This window comes from Chelonia mydas, chromosome 12 (assembly GCF_015237465.2).
Source record: "Chelonia mydas isolate rCheMyd1 chromosome 12, rCheMyd1.pri.v2, whole genome shotgun sequence".
Taxonomy (NCBI): Eukaryota; Metazoa; Chordata; order Testudines; family Cheloniidae; genus Chelonia; species Chelonia mydas.
The window spans coordinates 22613820-22641765 of NC_051252.2; the positions used below are offsets into that span (position 1 = coordinate 22613820).

At 44.0% G+C, this 27946-nt stretch overlaps 1 protein-coding gene across 4 annotated transcripts in view; it reads right to left on the reverse strand.

The window, feature by feature from the left end:
• Window positions 1–22784: 22784 nt before the first annotated feature.
• The window catches only part of CEP89 (centrosomal protein 89), a 129262-nt gene continuing 124100 nt past the window's right edge, over window positions 22785–27946 (reverse strand). The window contains exon 18 of one of the 4 annotated variants that reach the window (XM_027821100.3): window positions 22785–26301. In XM_027821100.3, coding sequence (XP_027676901.2) covers window positions 26061–26301 — 241 coding nt within the window. In that variant the 3' untranslated portion in view covers window positions 22785–26060. The remainder of the gene's footprint in view (window positions 26302–27946) is intronic. The other 3 variants (XM_027821099.3, XM_027821097.3, XM_037877681.2) reach the window with 3 other exon arrangements.

Consider the following 27946-nt stretch of genomic DNA (forward strand, 5'->3'; position numbering starts at 1 on the left):
TGGCTTGATTCGCATTAGGGCCAGAACCCAACTCCTGTGACTGAGAAAGAGTAAGTCAATGGGCCATTCACAGGTCTTATCTGTAGAGATCCTATTTCACATCCTATGTTAGTGAAAGTGAATTTGGTGATCCATAATTTTGCAGAATCACTAGAAAATTCAATAGGTTTTGAGCCTCTGGACTGGAATAGTAGCAGGACAGGCTGGAGGTCAGAACTGAGATTTATTTGCAAAACTGTGTGAGGAAGCTTACAAAAACCAGTGCTACTAGTCCCTCTCTTTCATGAATCTAGTAGGGAGGTGGCATATGTCCATCCAGTGCCATTCTGACTCCTGTGAAGAGGATGCAGTCTGCATCTGATGTGTACCTTCAAGGTGTTTTGCTATGTGGCTGAGGCAATGCATTCAGGGACCTTCTCACTATACCAGCCTCGGAGTCACGTCCAGCACCGGAGCGACCGAGGGTACAAGCACCGATATTGCAGGCACGCTCTGCACCGCCTTGGCCCTTGCGCTCTGCCTCATGGTCGTCACAGTCCGAGGGCGGCTCACGCTCAGCCTACCCCGTTCCAAGCCACGGCGAGGGTGATGTGGGTCACTGGCAGGAGGAAGGCCAAGACCCTAATCAGGAGTCTTCACAATGGTCCTTCTGGACCCCATGGGCGTACCACCAAGCCCAAGGGGTTCTGTCGGGGGCCTACCACTCAGCCCACTCAGAACTCCGGGTGCCAGAGGCCACCATAAGTTGTCTTCCTCCGGGGAATAGAAGTGACTGCACCTACCCCAGCGCAGGCCCCAAGCCCCAGTTAGTGAATCCTGGACAACAGGACCCTTCACAGCAGTTTCTGCCACAGGATCCCCTGGCCCCTGTGGCATCCTCCTCATCCTCTCCAGACGAGGCAGTGGCAGGGACAGCAATCTAGGGTCTTCCCCCGATAGACCTTCATGCCTACCAAGACCTTCTGTGTAGAGTGGCACGTAATACGACCCTCCAAGCTGAGGAGGTAGTGGAGTTGCAGGACATCCTTTCAGCGGAGGCCCCGTCCCGAGTATCTTTGCCCATTATCCGCACCATCCAGACCAATGCCAAGACAATCTGGCAAACCCCCGCCTCCATCCCACCGACGGCCAGAGGAGTGGAGAGGAAATACTTTGTCCCCTCCAAGGACTACGAGTAACTTTATATTCACCCTCAGCCATGTTCACTAGTGGTGGCCTTGGTGAATGAAAGGGAGCGGCATGGTCAACAGGCTCTGGCGCCCAAATCGAAAGATGCCAGGCATCGCAATTTGTTTGGGCGCAAGATTTACTCCTCAGGGGGGCTACAGCTCAGGGTTGCGAACCAACAGGCGCTCCTGAGCCATTATGACTGTAATTCGTGGAGCTCCATGTTGAAATTTAAGGAGTTAATTCCTCAGGAGTCCAGGGATGAATTTGGGGCCTTAGTGGAAGAGGGCAAAAAGGTGGCTAGGATCTCCTTGCAAACCTCCTTAGATGTGGCAGACTCTGCGGCTAGGACCCTTGCATCAGGCATAGCTATGCGACGCATCTCGTGGCTGCAGGTATCTGGCCTGCTGCCAGAGCTACAACAGACCCTGCAGGACCATCCATTTGATGGGCAGGGCCTGTTTTCAGACAAAACGGACTCTAGACTACAGAGCCTGAAAGATTTCAGGGCTATCATGAGCTCCCTGGGAATGCACACCCCAGTTACCCAGCGCAGGCCCTTAAGCTGCAGCCTCAACGGTCCTACCCCGCTCCTCGACCGAAGCAGGACTTTTATAGAAGGCACAGGTGAGGTGGTAGAAAGAGATCTAATGGCCACCAACCCGGTCAGAATCAGAATCAGAACCCTCCCAAACCACCTGCAGGGCCTAAGCAAAACTTTTGAAGGTGCGCCCAAGGACGGCATGCCAGTCACCATCCAGGATCCTTCCCCTCCCATTTCCACCGTGCGTGGTCCCATATAACTTCAGACTGTTGGGTTCTTCACACGGTGGAGAAGGGATATTCTCTTCAGTTTTCTTTCTCCCCATCCCTCTTCAGGGACCTTTCTCATGAGCAACTCCTTACACAGTAGGTCCAAACACTCTTGACCATGGGAGCAATCAAGGAGGTTCCAAGGGAGCTCAGGGGCAGGAGTTTTTACACCCGTTACTTCCTAATCCCCAAGGCCAAGGGCGGGCTTCGACCCATCCTAGATCTGCGCGGACCCAACAAATTCATGGTAAAGCTGGAAGTTCCGCATGGTTTCGCTGGGGACCATTATTCCTTCCCTGGAGACTGGTATGCTGCCCTCAACATGAAGGACACATACTTCCACATAGTTATTCATCCAGTGCACAGACGTTTCCTTTGCTTTGTGGTCAATCACGAACACTACCAATTTACCATCCTTCCCTCTGGCATGTCAACGGCTCCCAGGGTGCTCACCAAGTGTATGGCCGTCGTGGCAGCCTCCCTTCATCGACAACAGATCCAAGTGTTTCCGTATCTCGACGACTGGCTTATTCGGGGCCGCACCAGGGACCAAGTATAATCCCACGTTTGACTCACCATACACATGTTCCGCCAGCTGGGCCTCCTGCTCAACACCAAAAAGTCGACTCTGGAACCAACCCAGAGAATAGAGTTTATCGGGGCAGTCTTAGACTCCAGACTGGCCTGAGCTCTCCTACTGGATGCCCGTTTTCAGTTGCTGGCGGACATCTTCCGCAGCCTTCAAAACTTCCTGACGTCAACGGTAAAGACGTGCCTGAGCCTTCTGGGGCACGTAGTTTCATGCACATACGTAACCAGGCATGCCAGACTTCAGCTTCTCCCGTTTCAGGCCTGGCTGTCAACAGTATATCGGCCAGGTTGAGACAGCCTGAGCATGGTGGTCACTGTCCCAGAAGTGATTTTAACCTCCCTCCTCTGGTGGTTGGACCCCATGTCGGTGTGCGAAGGGGTACCATTTCATGCCCCACAACCCTCCTTGTCCCTAGGCACAGACGCATCATCTCTGGGATGGGGTGCCCACCTCGGGGACCTCCGAACGCAGGGTCTATGGACCGCATCCGAGCTATCTCTTCACATCAGTGTGCAAGAGCTGATGGCAGTGCGCCTGGCATGTCAGGCGTTTCACAGGCACCTACATGGCTGTTGTGTGGCGGTCCTCATAGGCAACACCACGGCTATGTTCTACATCAACAAGCCAGGGGGAGCCCGGTCGTCCCCCCTCAGTCAGGAAGCCATTCGTTGGTGGATCGCCTCAGCAGGTACTTCCAGTCTCACGAGTGGTTGATTTGCCCAGATGTCATTCACTCCATCTTCCTGAGGTGGGGGTTTCCCCAGGTTGACCTGTTTGCCTTGTGCAACAGTTGGAAGTGCCAAGTGTTCTGTTCTCTCCAGGGACATTCCCTGGGTTCCCTAACAGACGCCTTCCTACTTCCGTGGAAAGACCAGCTGTTCTATGCCTTCCCTCCGTTCCCACTAGTCCACAGGGTACTGCTCAAGTTACGCAGGGACAGAGCACGTCTGATTCTGGTCGCCCCAGCGTGGCCCAGGCAGCACTGGTATACCACGCTCTTGGAGTTATCAGTAGGCGCTCCGATCACACTCCCGCTGTGGCCGAACCTGATCTCAGAAGACCACGGACGCCTCTGTCACCCTGACCTGCAATCGCTCCACCTCACAGCATGGATGCTGCGTGGCTAACTCAGTCAGAGCTGCTCTGCTCACACTCAGTGCATCAGGTACTGCTAGGTAGCAGGAAACCCTCCACCCGAGCCACATATTTGGCCAAGTGGAAACGGTTTTCCTGCTAGTGTGCTCAGAACGGCATGCCCCCCCTGCAGGCTTCGGTGTCTTTCATCCTGGATTATCTCCTGTCCTTAAAACAAGAAGGTTTGATTGTATCATCTATCGGGTGCACCTGGCAGCCATTTCGGCTTTCCACCCGGGGGAACATGGTCACTTGGTCTTTTCCAACCCTATGGTCATCAGATTCCTTAAGGGACTGGACTGTCTATACCTGCAGGATTCCCGCATGGGACCTTAACTTGGTCCTCTCCAGGCTTATGAGGGCCCTGTTCGAGCCGATGGCCACCTGCTCGCTCCTGTACCTCTCCTGGAAGACAGCCTTCCTTGTGGCTATTACCTCTGCAAGGCATGTATCCGAGCTCAGAGCCCTCACGTTGGAACCACCGTATACGGTGTTTCATAAAGACAAGGTACAGCTGCAGCCTCACCCTGCCTGCCTTCTTAAGGTAGTGTCAGCCTTTCATGTCAACCAGGACATCTTCCTTCTGATATTCTACCCGAAACACACGCTACTCGATGGGAGCAACAGCTGCACTCTCTGTGTTCGTAGGGTTCTCTCCTTCTATCTTGAGCGCACGAAGCCGTTTAGAAAAACGACCCAGCAATTTTGTTGCCTTGGCTGATTGGATGAAAGGCCTCCCGGTCTCCTCACAGCGCATCTCTTCCTGGATCACGGCCTGTATCCGTGCTTGCTACAACTTGGCCGTGTCCCGACAACGCACCTCACCGCCCACTCCACGAGGGCTCAAGCCTCATGGTTCGCTTTCCTGGCCCAGGTTCCAATACAGGAGATCTGTAGAGCTGCCACTTGGTCATCGGTACATACCTTTGCCGCTCACTGCACGATAATTCAGCAATCCAGGGGCGATGCTGCATTTGGTTCAGTGGTTCTGCACTCTGCGGTACCTCACTCCGACCCCACCGCCTAGGTAAAGCTTGGAAGTCACCTAATTGGAATCGATATTGGAAGAGGAAAAGACGGTTACTCACCTTTGTAACTGTTGTTCTTTGAGATGTGTTGCTCATATCCATTCCAAACCCGCCCTCCTTCCCCTCTGTCAGAGTAGCCAGCAAGAAGGAACTGAGGAGGCACTGGGTCAGCTGGGGTATATATCCAGCGCCATGAAGGCGCCACTCCAGAGAACTTCAGAGCCGACCTACTGGGTGTTGCTAGGGTAAAAATTCTCCGACGATCGTGCACGCGGCGCGCACACCTAATTGGAATGGATATGAGCAACACATCTCGAAGAACAAAAGTTATGAAGATGAGTAACCGACTTTTCTGTGATAGGAGAGCCCTCCTGATAGGAAGGCAGATAGGCATTGCCACAGAGAAGTGAAGGAGGTTTGAGTAAGCTCATTTGTCTTGGCCAGGACAATGTTATGAGGATAACCCTTACTCTTTCCTGTTGCAGTTCGAGCAAGGTCTTGAGAATGAGAGAGAGAGAGAGGCAGGTAAGCATATAGCAAGGTACAGGATCATGGTCTTATTAGGAAATCTCTCAAGGAGTCATGGCTATAAGGAGCAGAAAAGGCAAAATTTCATGTTGATTGGGGTGCCAAAGAGGTCTGCTTCTGGGAGATCTCAGGCTTGGCAGATGCTGTTGAAGACAAAGTCATAGAGCTCCTATTCATGATCCTGATGGAAGAGGTCAGAGAGTCTGCAGTTGTATGGCCTGGTAGACAGACCACTGAGATTTCTATCTGATGGGAAATGCACCAGTTTCAGTTTCAGCAATTCTGTGAATAAGGATTGGGATCTTACTAAGCCCTGCTGGTTGACATAACACATTGCTACCCTGTTGTCCAGTATTACCCTGACAGAGTGACCCTGTATGTTGTGAAGGAAGTGCTAATAAGCATATTGAACGATTCTTAGCTCTAGAATGTTGATGTGGAGTGTGGTGTCTTGTGAGGATCACCTGGGCTGAGGTCCCTCCCCAAATGGGAGGCATCTGTTCTAAAGATCTTTGAGGGTGGGAGATGTGAAAATGGGGTTCTCATGCAGTGCTTCAGTGTGTCCTTGGATCAGCTGAGAGTCTCCAGAATTTTCAGAGGTACCATGATGAGTTTGGAGAGACTGTCTGTTTGGGGTGTATGCAAACCTTTCAACATCTTAAGGCACATGAGGTGCAGTCTTGGGTAAAGCATGACAAACATGAAGGCTGACATACAGCCCAAGAGCTGTAGGTAGGTCCTTGCAGTTATTTGTGGGCTGTGCTGTATTGCTGAGATTAAACTGGATAAAATGGAGAATCTCTCCTTAGGCAGGTAGGCTCTTGTAGTAAGAGAGTCTGGAGTAGCTTTGATGAAGTCTATCCTTTGGACTGGGGTCAGTGTAGACTTCTTCAGATTGATATGGAGACCCAGAGACTGAAATAAAGCTAGTGCCCTGGAGGTTGCCGACTGACCCTCTAGAGTTGACCAGCCGCTGATGAGCTAGTTGTCCAATACAACAATATCCTAGTGACGGAGGTGTACTTCTAACACCGAGAGGATAATCTTTGTAAAGGCCCTCAGGGCTGTGCAGATTCCGAAGAAGAGAAGACTCAGTTTTGATAATGATCTGAGACTATTAAAAAATGAAGGAAATGCTTGTGGGATGGGTGGATGGCTACATGAAAGTACGCATCCTGTAGTCTGAGGGTGATGAAGCAGTTTCCTGGATCTAGGGATGAAACTATGGTGGCTAGCATGATCTGAAATGCTTTGAAAGGAGATAGGTGGGCAAGATTCTGAGAGAGAGGATTGCTCTCCATCTTCTGTCTCTTTTGCTGACTAGGAAATAGTTGGAATAGAACCTTCTTCTGACAAACTCAGGTGGCACCAGTTCAATCTTCACCAAGAGTAGGAGAGATTCCAGTACTGTTTTAAGAGGATTAAACTCATTCTTGAAATAGAACAAAAATAATGTCTGTCCCCAGCAGAAATGTAGTTGTCTTTCCTCCTAACATTGTATTGCCAGCCTGTGCTTTCTGAAACACGGTGTCTCATAGAAAAAAAACACCTTTTAAAAAATTCTTTAGTGTTGTGAGACAATTAATTAATTGTATTTCTCAATGATGAATCTGCACCGTGGTTGGACTCCGATAGAGGCCCACAGCACTGGCCCTCTCCAGCACCACAGCCAGTACAAGTGACCTGGCGCCGTTCTCTATCTCCAGGCCAGAAGAGACAGTGCAAGCCTGTGCGCACTGGACTCAACGGTGCCGTTGACTCTCCAGGGCGTGGTGCGGATCGGTGCCAGCGAGGCGCTGGGGAGCAGTACTGGGCTAAGGGTCGCCTCCATAAATAGCTGTTGGAGTCTAAAGTCCCGCTCCTTTTTGGTCCAAGGTATGAACACTTCTCAGCCTGGTGAGACTCCCCAAGGCACTTCAAACAGGAGTTGTGGGGGTCTCCCGTTGGCATAGGGTTTGAGCAGGCTGAGCAAGGTTTGAAACCCGAAGCCTTGGGCATGAGCCCAAGCGGCAGGCAGGGAGGAGGGGAAGGACCCCTTCCAACCCACTAAATTAAGTCTAAACTTATCACTATCTCTATAACAACTACTGCAACTATACTAACTATACAACTATAACAGCTATCTAACAACGGGAAGCAAAAAGCTAGGGAGACTGGAGGACAGCTATGCCGCGCTCCACAGTTCCAACGACCATCACGGGCGGTTAGAAGGAACTGAGGAGGCACTGGGTTGGCTGGGGTGTGTATATATATAGCACCATGAAGGCGCCACTCCAGGGGGCTCCACAGCTGACCCACCGGATGTTGCTAGGATAAAAATTCTCGCACACACCTAATTGGAATCGATATGAGCAAGCACTCGAAGAAGAACTTAGAGACCCTGATCCATCCCAGCCCCTCATCCTTGAACCTGACAAAATGGTCCTTAAATTGTTCTCAAACATGGAACTACCCTATTTGGATAGTGTCTAGTTATTTTTTCTATCTAGCAGGAAACCTACTACTTGCAAAACTTCCCTTCAAAAGTGGAGACACCTCCATTCCTGGTTTTCTCTTCACTCTTCTCAAGCATCAGATGCTCTGCTCTCTGAGGGCCTAGAGCTGTGCTTCTCAAGCTATCTGATGTGGGGGACTGGCAATTTTTTTTTCACGCAGTGCACGCAGACCGGCAGCCGATGGCTTGCGGACCGGCACCGGTTTGCGGACCACCACTTTGAGTAGCACTGGCCTAGAGTACCTGTAGGATTTAAAGACACAGGGTCGGTCAGTGAGCTCAGTCAGAGTACATTTGGCCTTCCACTCACCAACTGAGTGCTTCTCAGTTTTTGCCCATCCTACTATGATCAGATTCTTTAAGGGCTTACACAACTTGTTTCCTTCTGTGTGGAACCTGCCCCCCCCCCCATGGGACCTAAATTTGATTCTTAATGCAGTAAGGAACACCCTCCTTTAAACTGATAGCTACATGCTGTCTTCTCCACCTCTCCCTGAAGACTTCATTCCTTATGTCCATCACTTTGGCTGGATGAATGGGAGAACTAGGTGTTCTCATGGCAGACTGACCATTCACTACTTTCTACAGCAGGGGTTCTCAAACTGGGGGTTGGGACCACTCAGGGAGTCATGAGATTATTACATGGGGGTCGTGAACTGTCAGTCTCCACCCCAAACCCTGCTTTTCCTCCAGCATTTATAATGGTGTTAAATATATAAAAATGTGTTTTTAATTTATAAGGAGCAAGCCTCTGAGTGAGACTCCATGTGAAAGGAGTCACCAGTACAAAAGTTTAAGAACCGTTGTTCTACAGAGAGAAAACTACACTGTGTCCCCATCCTTGCTTCCTTCCTAAGGTCTCTTCAGAATACCATATTAATCAGGAAATCCGTCCACCAGTGTTCTATCCAAAGCCTCATGTCTCTGTGGAGGAAACCAGCCTACATAAACTACGTGTCGGGATGGATCTCTCATTCTACCTTGACAGTACTAAGACCTTGCCCCAGACTATTTGTATTTTTTGTGGAGAGGATGAAGGAACAGCCCATTTCCACACAAAGACTATTGGAGTGGGTCTTGGGTTGCATCTTAATATGTACTATGACACTTCTGGAATACAGCACCCTCACAGAGGAACAGTACACTGCACTAAGGTTCAGTCACATCTGTAGCACGCTTAGATTATGTTCCCATAATAGAAATCATTACGCTATCTTACCTGCTTGTAGAACTGATGCAATGTTTGGTGATGCAGTCCTCTGAACTGTCTTGAATCTGCCTCCTCAGCATGCACCAGTTACTGCTTGGGAGTCTCCTACAGTGGAGCACCCATAGGGACATATATTCAAAGAAGGAGAGGTTCTTTACCTGTACAGTAACTTGAATTCTTAGAGATGTTTTGTCCCTATAGGTGCTTCACATCTGGTTCTCCCTCTGCTGTAGAGTCTTTGCAGTTGAGAAGGAACTGAGTGTCAACAGTTCCGCACCTCCCTATAGGGAGCATGATTCACTGCTTTGCAATCTCCAGTCAAGAGCATATGGCATGCACGCATCCTATTGTGGAGCACCCACAGGTAGGTAACCTCCTTTTCTGCTCCATTGTATAGTATGCACCACCTTGCTACAATTGTACTGGCTTGTGCACTGTTGGAAGTTGGTCTAGACTCTTCAACTTTTCTGAGAACATATGTAATAAGGCACATTAGAATATGGTGTTTCAAGCCTGACTTATAAATTGAAGTGTAAAAAAAATTGCCTCCTTGATGATATCAGCTTGCTCAGTTGCATTCTTTCTCCCAGTAACTGCAGGTAGGTGATTTCAGGGCTATGGGATATTATGATGTGTCAAGAGCAAGGTTCAGAATTCTGAATTATACCTACGGATTGGATCCACGATTTACAGGACTATTTACGGGTTATATGACAGGAAATTATGGCACTCAAATAATATAAACTGTGCCCTATTATACTCCAAAAACTATAACTAAAGAGCTCAGAAATTAACTACCTTGGAGACTACCTGCTGTGTTATGAAAAACAAATATAGGGCCCAACTGAGAGAGGTGATGTGCACCTGTAACACCCAGTGAAGGAAATGGGGTGCTCAACCCTTCTCACAATATAGCCTGTAAATTAGTAGTAGTGGAGATATGAGAAATCTCATGACTGACTGAAAACAGTCATGAGTCATTACATTTTTATCATTTACCTTTCTCAAGGTCCACAATTCTGAGCCCTGGAACAAAGTTTACTGATCAGCTCATCCAGTCACATGTGTGCTTTCTAAGTGGCTGCATTGAGTTCTGTGATAATTATCTCAGAGAAGTAAAATAACATTTTTCCTGGCATTCAAACTATATATCCTTGTTAGTTTCAAAATATACTCCATGAGGGAGCGGGAATTAAAAATTCTGCAATAAAAAATTAAAAATTCTGTGCACAATATTTTAAAATTCTGCATATTTTATTTGTCAAAATAACACAATATAATCACACCAATTTCAATTATTTGAAATTCTGGCAAGTCTTTCAATGGTTCCACAGCTTTGCCCCAGGTTTTTCAGCTCGGCTTCCACAGCTCTTTGCCATATTGTTTTTGGGTGGCCTCATTTTCGCTTGCCTTCAGGTGTCCACCTTATTGCTACTCTGGTGATGGAATCAGTTTCCATCCAAAGCACATGACTGATCCATCTCCAACGCCTCCTGGCAATGATGGTGCTCAGATCCTTTTGGCTGCACTGTGTCAATAGATCTTGGTTTGAGATTGTTCTGGGCCAAAAGATATGGAGGAGGCATGTTTGGAATGAAGACATTTTGGACATGTCATACTTTCTGATTCACCAGCATTCTGTACCATAAAGTAGAGTTGAAACTACGCAGCTCTGATAAATCTTAAGTTTGGTTTTGGTGTTGTATTTTGATGATTTCCAGACTGTATTTAAGCTCCTGAAGGTGTTCCTGGCTTTATTGATTTTGTTCCGGATGTCCTGCCTTGTTCCACTGTCCTGGCTGATGGTATTGCCGAAATATGTGAATGTTTCTACATTGGTGAGAACATAATCCTCTATCCATACTGGTGATGGTGAGGCAATATTAAAGGTCATGAATCTGTCTTATTGCAGTTGATTTTCAGTCCAATTTGCTGGCTGAATGCATTGAGTCGAGTTGTTTTTTCTTGAATATGATGTTGGGTATGTGATAGGAGAGCGACATCATCTGCGAAGTCCAGGTCTTCAAGGGATGAGAAGAGTGTCCATTTAATGCCCCTTGGCATGTCTTCTGTTGTATGCCGCATTACTCAGTTGATGGCAATGTTGAAGAGGATTGCAGACATGACACACCCCTGATGTACTCCTGTTTTGACTTCAAAACTGAGCTCACTGTGATCAACACTGCATGTAAAGTTGAAATAGAAGCTTTTGATGATGTTGATTATATGGAAAGGAATTCCATATGCCCACAGAATGCACCATAGATTGGTCCTGTGAATGCTATCAAAAGCCTTCTCAAAGTCTATGAAATTTATGTAGAGTTGCCATTGCAAGCGCTGTTCTATTATGTTTCATAGAGCAAATATCTGGTCTGTGCATCCACACCCTTTCCGAAAACCAGCTTGCTGTTTTCCGAGAACGCTATCAACTGCCTATGATATATGCTGGGCTATATGATCCATATATGATCTTACACATTACTTTGCTTGACGCAGATAAGTATGATACCACGCCAGTTACTACAATCACTGAGAGTTCCTTTCTTTAGTATCTTCACTATAATTTCATTGGTCCACTCATCTGGCACTTTTTCCCTTTCCCAGACTGATATAAATAGAGGGGCCAGGATAGATGCTGCTAATTTAGGATTTACCTTGAACAATTCTGCATTCAAGTTATCCTTGCCAGGAGCTTTCCCATTTTTTAAGGATTTGGTGGCTTGAATGATCTCTTCCTTAGTTGCGGTTTCTGTGTTGATATCCAAGATCTTCTTTTGCCTCCTGGATGTTTGCTTCCTCTTTAGGTGGCTCCCTGTTCAGCAATTTTTTGAAATGTTCTGTCCAGTGCATTTCTTGTTCTTTTTCAGTTGTTAGTAGGTGTCCTAGTTTGTTCCTGATGAGAGTGTTTGTTGGTGTCTGCCATTATGTTACACTAATAAAAATGATACCAACAGGATCTTGTAAGAGGGGCAAGGCAAAATGCCACATTTATTGTAAATACAACAAAATATTACAATATGCAATTTCTATATAAATCCATTCACACACACAGACATTCACACAGGTTCTGCAAAAAGGTTGTTATAGTTACCAACCTAGACGTTGCTCGTGCCAAGTCACTGGCCAGGTGGCCTGGACATGAGTGGAGCCGAGTCATTGTCAGATGCGCATCCGATGCTCCTGGAGGGTGGTTGTAGAACCAGACTCAAAGAACATAGTCCCTGGATCCAATTTTTATAGGTCTCAATACAAGTTCAATACAAGTTGCTTCATTATGCTGAATTGAGATGACCATCAGTCAGCAGGTGGTACATCCATGACAGTTCCATGATGGCTAGGTGTTATCTTCTTGTTCTTCCATGATGCGTTTTGGGTGGATTCAGGTTCGCCCTCTGGGGGTCATCCGGTTATCTCCACTTTGCATATTCTTTGGCCCATCGATACCAAGGTTGAAATTCTTAGGATTAGGCTGGCACCATTTACTAACCAAGTATTTCCCTGTTTCAGGCTCTCAATTCCATGCACTCATTGTTCATTCTTTTACTTAACAACACAATCTATGACTCTTGATTCATTTAACAAGTTTTATCCCACTATCTATTTTTCCCTCTTTGGATACCAAGATTTAAATAGGCATGACAAGGGGCCCCCGTGGGGGAAGAGCATCAGGGTGTTGTTTTAAAGAACAGCGCTGTTTTCTCAAAGTTCTTATCGCTTTCCAGCACAGACTCTTTATCCTGTACTGGCCTGAAATAATTAGCACTTTGGCGTTGCATTTGTTTCAGAGTGAAATTCAACAGCATGGAACTGATGTTCATACCCTTTTACAATACCTATATACTCTTTTGTCTATCTTTATTTCTACTACTACATAATTATAATTCTGTCATACTTACCTAACTTTGAGGGTGACCCAACAGTTTACCACTGATAAGCTGCGTCATTTTGTAAACAGTTCCTTGTTCACCACGAGCAACTGCATCCTCTGCTTGTGTTACCAGATTATCAATATAATACCATTTGTCTGCTCTGACAAGGCGTTTGACCTCCCAGTGTGCCTTGCTATAATGCTTGTGGTATTTGTCCTTTAGCCTGTGGGATTTTGTGTCTAAAACTTTTTTCTTCAGGGCTCGTTTGGTTTCTATGGCGTTCCATGTACTGGGTGTAATCCACTCCTTCCTTCTCTTTTGCCTTTAGTCTAGACAGGCTTCACTGCTCTATTTATAAATTGCTGTTACTTTCTCCCACTTCTTGTTGATCTCTTCATCTGCATTCCCCTCCTCTTCATCAAGGTCTGCAAGTGCTTGAAACCCGTTCTTTAAGTGCAGAACGAAGGTTTTCTGAATTTCAAGGGACTTTAGCTTGTCAATATCATAATGTCTATGTCCCTTGTTTGGTGGACTCACACTTCTCAGTTTTAGTTTAATGAAAGCTGTCACAAGGTGGTGGTCACTGCCAACATCTGCATCCCGTCTCACTTTCACATCTGTCAGTGAGCGTTGCCATTGATCATGATATGGTCAATCTGGTTCTTATCTCTGCCATTTGGAGAGCACCATGTCAGCTTGTGAATTTCACAATGTTCAAATAGGGTTCTACCGAAGACTAGGGAATTCATATTACAGAAATCAACAAGCCTTTCTCCGTTTTCATTCATGGTGCCACACCCATGTCTTCCCATTGCTCTGTCGTTGTTTGTGGTGTTCTTACCGACCTTGGCATTAAGGTCTCCCATGACGATAGTTAGGTCGTGGCGTGGTACTCTCTATAACTCTGCCTGTAGTGTAAGGTAGAATTTGTCCTTTACTTCTTCATCACTGTCATTTCTTGGAGCATAGCACTGAATCAGGGTGATATTATGTTTCCCTTTCAGTCTGGCCCTCATAAGTCTGCTGCTGATGGATTTCCATTCATGCAGGGAATGCTCCACTCCCTTCTTCAAAAGGATGGCAACACCCTCATGGTTTTGTCCATCATCCTGTCCAGAAAACAGCAAAGTTTCTCCCAGTGCTGCTGTTAATCTTCCTGATCCTGTCCATCTGCTCTCGCTGACACCCAGGATGTCTAAGCTGACAATTATTTTGGATGCTTTGAAGACTGGATAGAGGGTGCCATTTCAGTCTTAATTCAGGACCATCCTCATTCCTACTTGAGAGCAGGCAGACGTCATCCATATCTAATCTTTTCCTTCTGAAAGGGGGATGGGCCTGTTATACACTTCCTACATACACACTTTCTTTAACACCAGAGGGTGTTAAAAATAAGACAACATAGGCCAGGATAATTCCAATTGCTCCCATGTGACCAAAGCAATAGCAGTGTTCAGATCTTCTTCCCTCTCCAGGGGCATCTACAAACTTCTGCTTGTGATGCCAAACACATTGTCATGACAGGACATGAGGATGTATGGTCGAGGTGATACATCCTCACTATATCTAGCTGTGTGGTAAATGCAACTCTAATGGACCTTGAAAAATCTTGCCGTGTAGAGGTGCAACAGGTTCTGGTTAATTCCAGGAAGCAGTCACCTCAGTTGTGAGTTTAAGTGGTATAGATTAGTGTATTCCATAGCTGACAAATGTGTAGATCCTGTACAAGTACAATGTATTTTTAAATACTTACTACATTTAAGGTCTTTAGAAATACAGTAGAACCTCAGAGTTACGAACTCCTCAGGAATGGAGGTTGGTTGTAACTCTGAAATGTTCGTAACGCTGAACAAAACATTATGGTTGTTCTTTCAAAAGTTTACAACTGAACATTGACTTAATACTGCTCTGAAACTTTACTGTGCAGAAGAAAAATGCTGCTTTAACCATCTTCTTTTAAATAAAACAAGCACAGAAACAGTTTCCTTACCTTTACTTTTTTTTTTTAAAGTAATTTAACACTGTACTGTACTATATTTGCTATTTTTTTTTTTTGGGTCTCTGCTTGCATACTTCCGGTTCCAAATGCAGTGTGTGGTTGACTGGTCAGTTCATAATTCTGGTGTTTGTAACTCTGAGGTTCTACTGTATTTACATATTACATGCATTACATATTTTTTCAGAGTACAGTTAGTAATAAAAGTAGTTTATCATGTACTTACAGATAGGAAATCTGTCTTTGTACATGACACAGATAAGACATTTATTAAAGGTCTAGTTAGTGTACCCACATTAGGACCCAGTTTTATCATGGGACCTTAATTTGATCCTGACACATCTCATGAATTCTCCTTTTGAATCCATAGCAGATTGTTCTTTATATCATTTATATATTTAAACACTTTTTATAATATCCATTATATCAGCAGGATGGGTGAGCAAGTTGCATGTTCTTATGGCAGATCCACCATTCACTGTTCTTCATAAAGATAACACTGTCCTCAGAGCTCACCCCAGATTCCTTCCTGAAGCGTTTTCTGAGTTTTATAACAATCAGTTAATTTTCTTTCTGAAATCTCATGGTCATAAAAGAGTATAAACTACATAATTTAGTTGCTAAAAGAGCTTTCGATTACTACCTAAATGGGACAGGAGAGTTTTGGAAGTCTGCTGAACTTTTTATTTCTTATGTCATACCAGTCCTGCTTAGTCATTACCTTCTTGGGTGAAACAGCATATTGAACAGGCATATAGGGTAGCATCAGTTCCTCCTCCTATTGGAGTTAGGTCACACTCAACCAGAGCAATAGCTACCTCTATAGCACATCTCAGACATGTTCCAATTCTTGAAATACAGGAATATATATAGGAATATATTGCAATCATACCTTTACAAAACACTATTCATTTGATTTGGCATCAATATTAGATGCCTTGTTTGACAGAGCAGTTCTGCAATTCTTATTCAGTTCGGACCCTGAGTCACACCATTCAGTCCTGGGGTATGGGCTTGTCTAGCAAACTTATGAGTGGGAATAAGCAGAGAATGCTCAAAGAAATGAAGGTTACTTGTATCATGTCCTTCGAAATGGACTCTGAATATTCACACCCCCCATCCCCTCTTCATAGGAGACGTAATGAGATTTGACTGCAGAAGTGGTCAAAGGAATTGTGGCGGCCTGCAGTGTCATGCCCCTTTTTATAGCCTTGCTCTCAGAATGCTCAGGAAAAACGAGGGAAGGGGCTAGAGGAGGTGTGCAAGTTCTCCAATGGGCACTGCCACATAACGTTTCCACCATCTGATATTCATGGGGTGATGCATCGTATGAGCGTGACTATGCAGAGTCTATCTTGAAGAACCTTAGTTACAAGTAAGTAACCTCCATTTCTGTTCCAGATTTTGGTTCCTGTTACCTCTAAATTGTTTGTTGTTTAGTGTATGTATTGTATTACAGCAGTGCCAAGAGTCTTCCTTTGTGCTACGTAATGGTGCAGTTAAGAATAGTGGGGGAACAGTTAAAAAAAGTGAGAAAGGTGTGATCTGTTTATTAATTTTATATTGCTGTAGAAGAGGTATAGCTCTCTCTTGCTCTTCTATCCTGTCACCTGGCAATTAAAGCTGACAGTATTTTTAAAATACTAATTCTGGTCCTTTAAGTACTAGCTTTGAATGTGATCTCAATAACCTGTTGCATAGATTTACTTTTCAACAAGAAGTTAATCTTTACATGACTGTAGTAAAAAATGCCTCCATGTCTGGTCTCTAGAAAATTCTTTTGTTGATGGCAGTGATTATTTCTTTGTTGAAGAATCCTTTTCTGGCAAATGAAGTTTATAAATGGCCTTTAAATATCCTTGTGTTAGTTACAACCTGTTGACTTATTCAAGTGCATATGACAGATTGAACCATGTTTGTTGTGACTATAAGATCAGCTGGCTGAAAGATCTCTGAACCGTATGGCTGTGCTGTCCACCCTGCCCCAATTTTTAAAATCTCATTTTATAATTGTCATGCTATCAACATCCATATTAATCAAAGGAACCAGTCTTTGTCTACTAATGCCTAGCACAAGTACAAATGTGGTTCTCGATAATTCGATACAAAGAAAACCGTTCAAGCTTTTCCTATTTTTTCTTTGCTGGCTTTCTGATAGGCTTGCAGGGGATTCCAAATATTGCCGGTAAGTTGGCTCTTCAGTTGTTTTACTAGCTTCTTGTTCAGAAATGTATTCGCCTAAATTCTGGCTGAGCTGTGCTTGATAAAGTCTGGAGGACAGGGAGCAAAGATGTCCTTCAGCTGCTTTTCACAATGTTGGCCTGATCCCCAATGTGTAATATAAGGCAGCCTGAAGGATTGGGCATTGATGTGAATAATGGGAACATCAGGATTATGATTCATAGAGTCCAAGGCGAGAAGGGACCATGTCATAATTTAATCTGATGTTCTGTATAATACAGGCCATAGAATGCCCCCAAAATAATTCCTAGAGCATATTCTTTAGAATAACTTGACTTACAAATTCAGTGGTGGAGAATCCACTTTGACCCTTGGTAAATTGGCCATGGCAATCCCTCTGATCAAGATCTTCTCTGACAGGAAGCAGACAACGTTCTCTGAAAAGGCACCATAGAGCTGGTTCCCCTCTGTATTTCCTCATTCCAAAGAAGGGCCAACTGACAGGCCGTATTCTGGATCTCTGGGTACTCAACAGGTTTATAAAGAAAGTCAAGTTCTGGATGGTGATGCTCCCCTTGATTATCCCTTCCCTTTCCTTCCCCAGGGAGCCTGGTTCGCAGCTCTCAACATGAAAGATGGCAATTTCCACATCGATGTTCACCCAGCTCACCAGAAGTTTCTCCATTTTATGGTTGGAAACTCCCATTATCAGTTCCATGTCCTTCCTTTTGGTATCGCAGCTGCTCCCTAAGTCTTCGCCGTCATTGCAGCCAAACGGCCACTCAGTATTCCCCTACCTGGACAACTGGCTCCTCGTTGCGCCATCCCACAGGCACCTCTTATCAGCTATCTTGGCCCTTCATGGTCTACTCTCTGCTCTTGGGATTTGCATTAACAAAGAAAAGTCAGTCTTCGTACATACCCACCAGATCACCTTTATTGGTACGCGCCTGGACTCCACCTCTTGGTGAACCACTTTGCCACTCTCGCTTCTATCATTACCTTGCGCCGCACCTCACACCTCCATCCACCGATTTCTTTCCCTACTTGGCCACATGGTGGCCTGTAAATCCCTAATGCCCCATGGCCACATCCACATGCACTGCCTTCAGCTATGGCTCCTGTCTATCTAAAAGGCACAGACAGACCGCTTGGACAAACCCATTCTGCTTCACCAGGTTGTTCTGGCCTCCCTTGCATGATGGACTGACCTGTCCGAAGTCTTGGTTGGCACCCCCTTTATACCTCCTACGCTCTCACCATGGATGCCTCTCGCACTGCCTGGGGCGCCCACCTGAATGGTCACACTGCCCAGGGCCTCTGGGCAGCACGAGAAGCTAGGATGTGTGTCAACATTTTGGAGTCGAGAGCCGCTTGTCTTGCCTATCGGGCATTCCTCCCCCTCACACAATCCTATCGCATTCAACTGTTCTCCAACAACATGGCTGCAGTAGTCTATATCAACAAGCAAAGTGGTGCCAAGTCTCCCTCCCTCTGTGCGGAGGCTGTCCACATCTGAACCTGGTGCATCAAGCAGTGTCACGCTACAGGCCACATATCTCCCCGATGCCAACAGCTCCCTCATGGACATGCTCAGCAGGTTCTTCTACGCAAACCATGAGTGGGAACTGCACAATCCCAGCCTGCATTCCATTTTCCACAGGTGAGGCTCCCCTTACTGGGACCACTTCATGACCAGCAAGAACCATAAACTTCCCCTTTATTTCTACAGAGGGAATTGTGGAGGCAGTCCCCTGGGGCAATACCCTTTTCCTCCCCTGGATTGGCAACTTTCGGTATGCCTTTCCACCCATTCCCCCTGCTTCTCCAAGTCCTGGGCAAGATTCACCGGGACTGAGCAATGGTCATACTGATAGCCCCCTTTTGGCCTCACCAGTGTTGGTTCATCTCACCTTTGTCTCTCTGCTCATCCCCCGCTCTGCCTCCATGCACATCCGGATTTCCTCACCCAGGCGTAGGGACATCTCCAGCACCCCAATACAAGCTGGCTCCACTCATGGCTTGGTATTTGGATACAGCTCGCAAGTAAACAGGGCATGCTCTACCTTGGTGCGCAAGGTCCTCTTGCACAACAGAAGACCATCTACCAGGGCCTGCTCTCAAGTGAAATGGAAACCACCTGGGCTCACCGCCACCATTATGCTCTGGACTCCAAATCCATTGCTATTCTCTTTTGCCCACCTTCTTCAACTCAAACTATTGCTTCTCACCCACCGTGCCATACGGATCCACCTGGCGGCACTTAGTGCCTTCCTCCCTCTGGTGGATGGCTGCGCTATCTTTACTTATCCGACCACTGTTTCCTCAAAGGTCTGCTCAACGTCTTTCGACCAGTGCTTAAGCTGACCCCTTCTTGGGACCTTAATGTTGCTCTCTCTGCTCTGACCAAGCCACCCTTCGAACCCCTCATGATGTGCTTGCTCTCCCACCTCTCAGTGAAGGTGATCTTCTTGGTTGCCATCTTGTCAACATGAAATGTTAGCAGATTGGCAGCCATGATGGCTGATCCCCCCCTTTCACTCTCTTCCATAAGTACAAGGTCTCCTTACACCTGTACCCCAAATGCATCCTTAAGGTAGTGTCCACGTTACACCTCAAGCAGTGCATCCACTTCCTGATCTTCTATCCCAGACCCCACGCCTCCCACAGAGCCAGAACATTGGACTCTCTTGATGTCTGCCATGCACTGGCCTTCTACCTCCAATACACCCATGCCTTCTGCACTTCATCCAGGCTCTTCATTGCCATTGCTGAACATTGCAGAGAACAAGCCCTCTCCTTGCAATGCATTTCCAAATAGATCTCCTGTTATATTTACGAATGCTACATTCTGTCCAAGATACCTCCACCTCTTGAAGTCACAGCTCATTCTGTGTGGATGCACGCCGTCACACTGGCCTGCATCGCGGACATGCTGTGGCAGGATATTTGCTGAGCAGCCACGTGGAGCACCGTCCACACCTTTACTCTCACTAAATCATCACTCCAGCAGTGACAGTGAATGCAGCCATTAGCCACACTGTCTTGCAGTCTATAACTTCTTGCAAATCCTCGCAACCACCTCTATGCTAATCACTGCTTTCTACTCACCCATGTTTGGAATCTATATAGGAACCATCACTTGAAGAAGAAGAGATTACTTACTTGTAACTGGAGGTTCTTCGAGATGTGTGGTCCCTATTTGGATTCCAGTACCTGCCCTCCATCTCCTGTGCTATGGACTATGCTGCTTAGTGGTAAGAGAGATACTGGAGTGGTGTCAACCCATATGGCCTCCTATAGTCTCAGCTGGGGACATAAGGACAACACACGTGCAGATCAGTGGACACTGGTACAGAATGGTTCCAGCTCTGACACATGGCATGCATGCGCACCCATGTTTGGAATTCAAATAAGGACCATTCATCTTAAACAACCTCCAGTTACAGGTAAATAACCTCCTCTTCCCACTTTAGTTTAAAATGTTATATAAATGTAAGGGGGCAAGTACTAGCTGAGGAAAAGAGGACATAGAGCATCCAGGGATAACTGGAGCAAAGAGGCGCTCCAGCCACACTATACCCTGCAGCTTGACGATAAGGGAGCTGCAAAAGTGATGCCCCTCCAACTGCTCCAGGGCTTGAGCATTTGGCCCATAAACTGTGAAGTGGATCGGATTAAGTCTGAGCTGTAAGTAGAGCCACATAAATCTCCTGATATCATATTGCTGTGGGAAAACTAATCATCTTTACCACCTATAAATTCACAATAAACAGGATTAAACAAGAAGCTCTTTCAATGGGGAATTAAAACTGGTGGAGAAATGGGATACTAATGTTCAAATACCCTGTAAGCTTTATGCAGTGTTTCAACAGACATGTGCTTTTAGGAGGTATCTTAGTAAAGCAGTAAGGCCAGCTGGTTTATACTGATTATTTCCTGAAGAATTATCACCTATTTAATGTCATCTGTAACGCCACATGGCACAGCATACTGTTTCATCGCTATAAGGTATGGATCTCTGATTTCAGAAGTGAAAATCTTAGAAATATATTTTAACACGAACTGATACAGATGGCTGTCTGGGTTTTTAGTTCTCTCTTGTTATTCCTTTTCTTTATGTGGCCGAGTTTTGTGTAGCTAAAACACCACTTTTCTATGGTATTATTTGAAAAAATATTTTAAAACAAGTTCAAGTAAATTATTGAGCCACAATGCAAACGTGTCTCAGTGTTTGAACCACTAGGTTGATGCCATAAAGTATTTATCATTCAGCTTCTGGATCAGCTACTTTAGTTGTAGGGGGTTGTGGCAGTAAAGGAAAGGGGATGCTCCCAGTCTCCCCTGGCCAGCTGTTGCCCCCTTATTGGTATCTAAATAGTATTACCAAACACATCTACCAGGCCACCTGCAAAGTCCCAAGACTGAATGCATATCATAGGTCTAAGCCTGGCTTGGTGCACTGATACCATCTACTACCCAAGTGATGCCATCAGATCTCACGTAGGGTGCTCTGGCCAGAAATCTGAGGTGGATTATTTAAGTCGATGGTGAGTTGCTATGTCTTTGTATTATTTTCTCTGCTATTCTATTTGGAAAGAGGTTGCTCCTCCAGTGCCAGCAATCCTTTCACTAGGTAACCTTTCACCTTCATACACACAGCCAGTATTGATTCAAATAGTATACTGTTTGCTTGTTTTTAAATTCACTACTGGAAACAAAAAACATATTTTATTCTTCTGGGTTAAAAATACACCCTGCTTTTTGGAAGCCTTAACTTTGTAGACAAAACATATTAATGAATTCCTGGTGCTGATCTTTTTCTCTGTCTTGTCTTTGGTTATGAATTAAATCTGTCATTCTGAAATAAGAAATACAATACAATAAAATACTCGTACTGTACTCACTGGGAATTACATGACTGTTTAGTGTTCTGGAGCTGGAGGGGACTCACTAGCAGCTAAAAATCCAGAATCTATCCACTGGCTTTTGTCTCCAGTGGCTCATTTGCTTTCTGTAGAGGTTAAGGAAATCTTTAAAGGCCTTCAGGCTTTTGACTGGGACTTGAGCATTAATTCTGGTGTGAATCACTATCATGCTAATTCAGTCAGGGACTTGTTTTAGTCAACATTATTTATGACTTTTGGATGCGGTATTTGTTTACTTTAACAGGCTGTACTGCCTAATAGCCAACTCTAACCTGTATGTTACAGCCTTTGTTATTTATTAGGATCTTGGATATTTTTTATTTTGTCTTTTTTACTGTATTTTAGTATACAATCTGAATGTAAACGATATTCAGAGTAAAATGATTTGAACTAAAATAACATGCTTTCAAATTAATAGCTTTCTGCATAAGATTGCAAAATGTACTCTTTGTCTAGTTGTAAGACCAACAGTTCACAATAAACTACATTATTTTTGTACCTATAAACAGGTTTAAATATAAAGTACTCTGAAATGAAAGCTAAACAAATTGAGTCTAATACTTGTTTTTCACTAGTGAGAGATTTAGAGGGAAATCAACTCTAAGCTGTGCAAAAAATAGAACCAAATTACTGGCGTCTTTCATAACTCATAGATTTCACAGCAGAAATATCCCTTTAATCATTAATTCTATTTGTATTAACTCCATTTGATATTGTGCACTCTAGACAAGATGTTTTTACTTATTCTTCATCATGAAATTTCTCTAATTTCAAGGGTTTCCAACATCTCTGGTTTGATTTTAAAACTCAGATAAACGCTTCAACTAATCAGCAGTTTAATTGCACATATTATATACTTTCTAACGTTAAAAATATGTAGTTCAACATACCCATCAAAACAATTGGGGGGCCCAATCCTTTACATGCATAATTCCCATGTGCCTTTGGGAGCTTTTGGTATGCACGGAATGCGGGATTGGGCCCACATGGGAATATGCCATCATGTTTTCTATGTTTCCTTAATACAATGCAAATTTTATTTCCGAGAGAATTTCACAGGATGAGAACCTCCTAAGAATAATTTTTTAAATTAAATTTTACATATTAGAAATGTTTGACATATAGTGCAGCCTTTGGTCGTGCAAGTATTTATGAATATGTTCAGTAAGCTACAAAGTTACTTTGTGAAGATAAATAAAGGTACATAAAGCTTAAATTTAAAGGTCTAAAATGAGAGCTATAAAGAGGAAAGGAGTCCGCAAAAAAGGAAAGGGAGGGAGGTGGAAGTGTGTCTCTAGGGCGGGCTCAGAGGGAGTTTTTACCTTTGACCTCAGTGGCAACAGAATTAGGCCAACACTGAGTGACTTTGAAAATCCCACCCCTAGTTTCCAACCAGTCATAACTAGAGTAGTTCTCAGCGATGTTAGATGTAAGCCAAGAAGGGCAAGGTTTCCAAAGAAGGAACCTAAAATGTCCAGCCAGGTGCAAACAGGTAATTAAAACCTGAAAAGTGTGTAATCTCTACTTTGGGTACCTAATTACTATTCTTTGCCTGAGTACTCATGCTGTGCATGGAAAATTCAGGTGCCCATTTTAAAAAATCTGATGTACAGTGCCTGTCTGATATGTATGCACAATTACTATATGTGCATGTCTAAGTTGTCCATTTGTGCATGCTGATGAAGTTTGTATTAGATGCAGAATTATGCATGTACATAGTCTGTAATGTTCTTTGTATAACAGCTGAATTGATACTGTGGGTATTGCCTCTCAAATTAAAATAGCCACCTCCAAGACCTCACAGAAACAGGAGTGGTTGGGCTACAAGATCTAGTGAAAGTCTAAATGAAAATATTAGATATTATTAGCTCATTCTCTCAATCCTCATCTCGTGTATTACTTGATCTTATTAGGTTTAGGCTTTTGTTACTTCACTGTTATGTCACAGCCATTGAGCCCAAAAACATAAGAATTTTAAAGAATTATCCTGTTTGTAGTTAGGTGTCTGGGGGAGAGTTCTTTGTAACTGAAAGCTCAAAAATGCGATAGTAAAGATAAAACTATTTGAGCTGGTAACAAGTCAGCTGCAATTTAGTGATTTTGCACATGCTTTAGACCCTAATTCAGGAAAGCACTCGAGCATGTGTTTAATTCTCACAGACTTAATGGAACTCAAAGCACATATCCTATCTTAGGGTATGTTTACGCTGCACAAAAAACCAAAAACCCTGCAGCAGCAAGTCTTAAGAGCCAGGTCAACTGAGTGGGGCTTACCAGGATCACACTCTGGGACTAAAAATAGCAGTGTAGACATTCCTGCTCAGGCTTTAAAACCTGGCAAAGCAGAGAGGGTCTCAGAAGCCTGAACTCCAGCCCAAGTGGCAGTGTCTACACTGCTATTTTTAGACCCATAGCTTGAGCCCAAGTCACTTGACTCGGGCTCTCAGACATGCTGCCTAGGGTTTTTTGGACAGTGAAGACAATACCTTTAGTGTTCCATATGTTCACCCCTCACTAGTATCTGAGCACCTTCCATGTAAAATCACTAGAGACTTTGCTATTGGACTTCATGGAGTCCATGGTTCATCTCTATTTTGGCATGTAAACTCTGCTGCTTGTACATTTTTCTTTTCTTTTTTTAAACCCTTGTTTAAGCCCTCCTTCCTGAATACCAATGTTTTCCTAAGTGAGGCCCTTAATGTGAAGTAGAACACTCTGGGACATAAGTGAACTCTCTCAGATCCACACCAATTGGAGTCCATTTTCTTTTTCATGTTCTTTTTAAGGGACCTTTGTTTCCCTGATTTTATTTTTGCTGTTTAGTTCCTGTCAACAAGCAATAATAGATTATATATGTTGTAGATTTACACATTTAAGAAGCATTGTTTTCACCTTTTTGTTTTCAGTTCACAAACAGTTGTCAGTTCTTTAGCTAGGGTAATAAAATTAAGCAGCAAGCTAAAATAATTGCAGAAAGATCAAACATACTTGTATAAATTGTGAAATAAAACCCTTCACTTTATACCAACTTTGAGCTTTGGTTACTACAATGTGCAATTGCTGTGCAATATGACAATAAATGTATCATAATAATGGGACAGACTTCCCCCTGCTGCAAAGAACTCTGTGAAGGGGTCTACCTAGAGCAGAAAAAATTGAGGGGTTCCCTGCAAATTTTCCCCTAAAGGGGAAGTGGTTTTAGATGCTGTTGAATTTGCAGAGGGCAAAGCCTCCTAATCCTGGGGATGACTCATGCTTCTTCTGACTTTCCATCCCCTTGGCAGCACAACTCCAGTAGGAAACATGCTGCTGCTGGCTGGGTCCCTCTACAGCTGTTTATAAGCAGCCATGGATTCCAACAGCACCAACTCCCACTTGGATATCTGTGAGGTAGTAGGGGGATGTGGTGCCACTAATTTGCCCCTGCCTTGTCCCCAAATCCCCTACACAGTTGGCACTTCCTCTCCCTTTCTCCAGGTAGTAGGCAATCGATCCTAAGAGTAATACTTTGCATCTCAGGATATTAAAGTGCTTTACAAACAATGAAATAAAGATTAGACATTGCAGATGTTTTCTATGTATTTGGTTTGATTAAATCTCCACATTTTGGATATTTAAACAACTATATAGGATTGTTTATAGATGAAACTGCTAGCATTTCAATTAAACCATACAAAAACATAAGCATTATTTATGATATAGGAGAGTCTCTGCTATAAAACAAGTGAATAGGAAACAGTAACCCGAGGATTTATGTGCTCTGTGAGTTTGGCAATTAGAATGTGAAGAGCTGCAATTATTTATCCCTTTAATTTGATAAGTACAGCCGGCTTCAGAGTCATGACTAGTGCTATACTACATTTCTACTGGATTAGCAATGGCCTTTTATCAAAGGACATCAACAATACTATTAAAATCTATACTAAAAATATAACTCTACCAGAGCGAGAATATGCTGTTATCAATTCAAGTTAACGTATATATCAGTATCAAAGAGCATAAATGCTTTTTTGTTAGAACATATTTTGTGCTTGAGGAGAGTCTAATTCAGACGTAGAGCTCTTGTTGTGTTTCTTTGGGATCATCTTTTCTTGTGTGAGACGTAGAGGCACCTTTGTCCTTAACACAGAGGTTCCTGTTTACTTTGATTTTTTGTGGGTGATGATGGTTTCACATCACAGTAGCTAAAACCATATCCAGAAATAAAGTCCTTCTGAGAGATTTCATCTAAATATGATTCATAAACTCTGACAGTGCTCCACATGTTATTCTTCTCCAGAGATTTATGCAAGAGTTCTTTCATTCTCCTGTTCTCTTTGGAGGTAGATTCCCAAACTATTTCAAGTTCACCTTCCACTTCTCTGAAAGAATGAAAATAAAAAAAGAGGATGCTGATTTCAAATATTCAAATCCAGTTTGTTTAAAAGTTCATTTGTACAGTATATACCTTTAACATTTAACAAATAGTGTTATTGCATGATACATGACTTCAAGTACCTGAAATGTTTTGATTAAATTGGTCTCCACTGTGTTTAAAAAAACACATTAAGTATTTTAAAAGGTTAGGAAGAGAGGATGTGATTAGAAGCAGAACAGGAGTTCTGGGCTCGTGCATGTGGTTATGGATCCCGCTCAAAGCACTAGTCTGTGATCAAAACAGTTCTTCCTTATTCCTCCACCATTTCTGGGGAACATCATGGGTCAACTTCTCCTGTTACACCAGTGCAACTCCCCATTTAAGTCACTGAGAGTTGTACTTGCATAAATGAAAGGAGAATTTAAGCCCATGTCTGTACTTGTACTTGATTTTGCTCCCTCTCTGGACATCTATGTACATGGCAGTTGTACTGCAGGGATGTTCAAAGAATCTGCCAGCAAAAGTCACTCATACAGTGAGCAGATATTAGCCCCCTTCCTTAGGCATCCAATAGCATCATCTGCAGAGTGCACTTAGCCCTGAGAATAGATCCCAGCTGCTCTTGAGCATCAAGCCACTTCTGACAGTTTCACTGCAAATACTTCTTTTTTTTAAGTTGACTAGTTTTGGGGACAACCTAATCTAATGTTGACATGTTGATAAAATAACCCTTTGAACAAGCCATGATGATTATTTGCCACTTGCTCTAGGATGCGAAGCATGAGAATTCTGGTAGATGGTATCTTTAGACTATCTCCATTACCAAGGAAAGGAGCTGACTTCTTCCTGCACTTCACAGAGCTACCTCATTCACACAAAACTACTCTCCAAGCACTCATTGCCTGATTGAATTTGACTCACTTCCCTTCTTGTCACATCTGCTGAGATCACACACACACAGTCTTGTCAGAAGGCAACTGAATGAAAATGGTGGTGATTTGATATCTGTTTGTACCCTAAGCCTCAGGCTTCCTCTGGTCTTGTACAGTGGCTGGCTTTTATAACTGCACTATGCTTTTGGATAGGCTCACAACCTACTATCTCAATAAAAAGCAGGTGGCTCTCTTCTATTCCCTGTATACCCATGTGGTCTCAGATTAGTGCATTCTAGATCAGCCTTAAATAAAGGAATATGTTGACATAAACACTGATGCGTGAAAGTCAGAATCCTTGTATTTGAGTGTAGGATTTTTTAAATTTTGTGATAAAGATCTGTGTGACTTCCAGCTGTTATATGGCAATAAAGGTGTTTCAGCATCATAACATTTAATTGTACTACTCAATTGTGCATCTATCTACATGCTGCCCATATGCTGATATGCAGTGCCATTCTCAGATGTTCTGAATTTTTCTTTTTGGATCAAATGGTCATTTTAAATCTATACCACCTCTCTCTCATATATACACATGCAGCATGTATACACCTTTCACACACATAAGCCTTAAAATCTGGGCTCATTTAAAAACGTTTGCCTAATTTTGTGCCTCATTCAGAGGGTAAATATTTTGCTTTGTTTAGACTACAAATTATCCCCTCAGTTCATATTCCAGTATCCATTACTAGACTCTCTACCTTATTCTTGGCTGGA